Here is a 4227-nt window from a genome sequence, read left to right on the forward strand (position 1 = left end):
TTTAAGTTCAAGATAAATACCAACTTTTACATGATATAATTAAACACTAAACTATTTCATTTTGAAAAAAGGTCAAAACAAATCTAAAAACAAATGAAAGATACATTTCTCACCTCTTTAAATAAAAGTAATAAACAACATCATGTGATGTCTAACAATTATGGTTCCTAGAAAGCATCAAATATTGTTCATGCATGCGTGTGCCCCACCAAACCACCCACTAGATACATGGCATCCAAAAAAAAAAAAGGTGTAAAAAAAGATAAAAGGTGAGTTGTTAGAGCACTTAAATGTGTATGACAAAGACATTAGAGAAACTTCATAGATGGCACATATAAAAAATAAGTCTCAAAGATCTATTTCTAAAATAAATTAATAAATAAAAACTTTGAGGGTGATTAAGTCCACTAAAACATTTTGATTTACCAAACTTCAGAAAAAGGAAAGTTAATTTACACTCCAACGGAGTGCCATTTTTGTTAATTAAAAAATAAAATTATCATGTGGAGGACAAAATATTATTGGGTCTTGTGCAACTTCTAGAATTGTTAATGCTCCTCATTGTTTTCAATGAAATTGACGACTCCTATCATTTATACCAAGTTGTTGAGCTTTCAAGGATTGACATGACAGCTTTGTCATTAATGTCATGTGAATTATTTTCCTTACCTTATTAAATATATGTATGGATGTAAAATCCACATTGTTGGTAGGACTATAGACATTGCTTAATCCCCAAGTACATTATGTAGTCTAGCCTTAGTTGAGATATGATTGATTACAATGCAATCTTAACTTTAAATATTATTATGTTTCTCTTTCTTGGGGAAATAATTCTCACATCTATTAATGTTTAAGAATCTCAAGAAGTTCTCAAGAAGACGCCTCATATTAAATTATGGTTTTGGAAAATTATTCCACTAACACATGTATTTCATGGTGCTCAATTATTCCTTCATTTGTGGCCACATATAAATAATACCTAGTTGATTTTATATACTTGTCTTGGGAATTTTACTTGGACTTGTATAGGATTAGACTACTCTCAATCTTTAAGTTCGATTTTCTTTACAAAAAGCATGATTGAGAAGCAAAGCCATGTAGATTCAATAAAGAATGATTAAAGTATGCCAAAACATGCATTTACTGTTACCAAAGTAATGCTTAGCTTAGGGCCACATACAAACATATATATATATATTTTAAGGCTCATGTTTTGTCTCCTTGTAAAGGAGTTTCACTTAGATATGAGGACCCACCATAATTCTTATTTGAGCATGAGTGAGAAGAACAGACGTATAAATTTAATGAATGGAGCTTGAAAAGTTGCTTCACCACACCTTGAAGATGTGATTTGAAATACTCTCAAAGCTTAATTGGTTGTATGGACCACCATTCGCCTAACAAGATCATGCATTTCTTATCTTTCTTTCAACCTAGCCATCATGTGAACACAAAAAAGGGGCATCTCCAAAGAAATTCGCTTCTATCAAAATTCATACCCTAGTGCTATAGGTCCTTTATGAAGCATGCATCTACCACCAACCCACAATCTTTTAAATTTTTAATCATTAGTTTTTAAGTATTTTTTTGTTTTTTATCTAGGGGTCTTGATGTCTCTATCAACATCCAACCATCAAATCGAAGATTTATTTGCTATTAAGTTAGTATTGAAGAAGGGGTGATTAGGGGCAAGACTAATCTATTTGGAGATGCGCGTAATAGCCTGCAAACCACATACACTAGGTAAGCCCAAACTTCGGAATCGAATCTCAGATCAATAGAAAACAAACCCACAACTCAAATCAACTTCCCTACTCGTAAAGACCAATTTATAAGCATGTTGTTCAAGCACCCAACAAAAGATTAAATATAAATTCTACAGACCTGCTCTTTCAAGAAAAGGAGACTATAGGGGTAGCAAATACCTAGGCCTAGGGTCCCATGTTATGCCAATCATATGTGGACACAGAGCATACATCTAATTGTAGTTTTTCAAGGTAGGGAATGACAACTTTACTGAAATGTGGTCACATTCAAAGCCAAATCCAATTTTATTTATGTTTTCTTCCTTTAGCACGTAACATATTGTTCATTGAGATGAAGAATATAGTTTTGAGAACCTTCTTGTCCATTATCCATTTGTCCCCTGTTTTGAGAACTTCCTTTATAGGTGGGTCCTCTGGCCCTTTTAATAATGATAGTTTTGTTGTTTTCCCCATTGTATGGTGGTTTACAAATACACTTAAAACCCATCACAAATCCATATAAATTGATGGGTGTCTCTCAATTCAATCTCCCCCTTCTCTTCTCTACGTGGGTTCTGCTGCTCCTCAAAGGAAGGTCTTTTCTTTCTGATAAGTCCATGTTTTGCTCCATATAATCATTAGGAGGGTTTCATGTACTTTCAATTGTACTGCTTTCAATTTAGGTATCCCACCTATGTGACTGGCAAATGCAGTGGAGTCATCGAAATCAAAATCTTATCAACACTGAAGTGGCTGCTATGAATCCAAGGAATTGCGGCTGAATCTTAACCCTTATTTTCTTTTCTGTTGGACTTTAAATTTGTTTCACGGCTCTTCTCTTTTCTAGGGTTTATCTTGTTTTGGGTATCCTTGAAAACAGACTTTTGCTCTGCTCTGCAATCATTTTCATTCTTTAACACCTTGGGTGTAAGTAGGCAGCACATTAGCTCCACTGTAATTTAGGATACAAGTATTCCAAAGGATCTCAAATGGGCTCTGAAGCATCAGGACCGTTTTCACCTTTTGGAGCAGGAAGGGTCATCATAAAGCCAGGATCTGATAGGTTTGTGCCTATTTTGCCCTCTTCAATTGGCTTTCAATCAAGCCAGATGCTTGCTTGTCATTCAAACCAAAGTAGTCTTCATATAAACTCTGCAACTCCAACCCATCAAGCACAGTTCAATGATGAAGTCCATGCTGTGTTTAATGCCCAATATAGCAATATCTGTATTGATAGCAATTCTATGTACCAGCCATCCTCAAATCTGATTTCTTGTCAGACCAAGCCCACCAAGAGATCAGTACTGTCTGTGGAAAAGATGGGTCCAAGTCATGATGCACTGAATTCTTCTAGCAGTGCATCTGGGGGAAATGGAGAAACAATCTCTCCTTCTGATGATGAAGCAGAGAACCAACATATGATAGATGAGAGGAAGCAGAGGAGGATGTTGTCTAACAGAGAATCAGCAAGAAGGTCTAGGATGAGGAAACAACAACGTTTGGTTGAACTCAAGGCTCAGGTGGATCACTTGAGAGCAGAGAAAGGCCACATACTCAACAAATTCAATATTACTTCACAGTACTATGCTGACATAACTGAAGAAAATAGCCTGTTGAGATCACAGGCATTGGAGCTCAATCAGAAGCTACAACAACTGCATCAAACACTGAATGCTCAATCACATAGTGGCTTCAGAAGTGAAAGTGGGCATTGCAATGCTGCAAGTCTAAGTTTAGAATCTGGAAATATTGATCAGTTTTGGGCCTCTTCTGATCTTTTGTTTTGAAACACATTAGTAGGCCATGGTTTGGTCTTCATGAGGTAGAATATACATAGATTTTCTTTAAGTTTTGGGTTTTCCTTGTATACTGTTTCATTCATCACAGATTTTAAGGGTTGGCTGGTGGCGTTACCAAATACAAGATCTCATGGAGTCACTACTCGTAGACACAGAATAATATGAACCCCAAAGCAATATGGCAACTGTAGGGGACAGTGGGTATGGAGAACCATACGCATACCTTAAATCACCTAGGAGTTGGGCTTTGAGTATATTTCATTTGTTATGATGTTTCTTTCTTGGAATGTTTTTGGAGCTGTAAATTAAGATCTGTGAGCTAAGAAAAGCAAATTATAATGGTTTAGCCTGCTGTAATGGATTCTATCTCTCATGACCATTTTGGTTTTTTAGAACGTTGTAGGTTCAGTCTTTATTTTCATGCTCTGGATGTTTATTTTTTTTATTTTTTTTCAATCAGAAGCACCAATATGTCAGGACTGAATTGGATGTTGAGTTCTGCACCTGGTCACATGAAGATTATCACCCCTCCAAGCCAAACATTAATGACCATCAATCTTAGCCTTATCTGTGACAGTGGTGTTCTTTGGTATCCATTAAATTTATTTCCAGAATTCCATAACCTTTTAGAGGATTCATTGTATATAGTTATTTTTTGCATATGCAATTCTTTTCTGTCC

The 4227-nt window shown here is 35.7% G+C and overlaps 1 protein-coding gene across 1 annotated transcript; it reads left to right on the forward strand.

The window, feature by feature from the left end:
• Positions 1-2272: 2272 nt before the first annotated feature.
• Positions 2273-3893, forward strand: LOC131060511 (basic leucine zipper 10). Its single transcript, XM_057993751.2, has one exon. The coding sequence runs from the start codon at positions 2738-2740 to the stop codon at positions 3533-3535; it is 798 nt and encodes a 265-aa protein (XP_057849734.1). The 5' UTR covers positions 2273-2737; the 3' UTR covers positions 3536-3893.
• Positions 3894-4227: the final 334 nt, after the last annotated feature.

This window comes from Cryptomeria japonica, chromosome 2, assembly GCF_030272615.1.
Source record: "Cryptomeria japonica chromosome 2, Sugi_1.0, whole genome shotgun sequence".
NCBI classification, from domain to species: Eukaryota; Viridiplantae; Streptophyta; class Pinopsida; order Cupressales; family Cupressaceae; genus Cryptomeria; species Cryptomeria japonica.

Coding starts and splice junctions, on each gene's coding strand:
- LOC131060511 (XM_057993751.2), top strand. CDS start 2,738: ATGGGCTCTGAAGCATCAGGACCGTTTTCACCTTTTGGAGCAGGAAGG.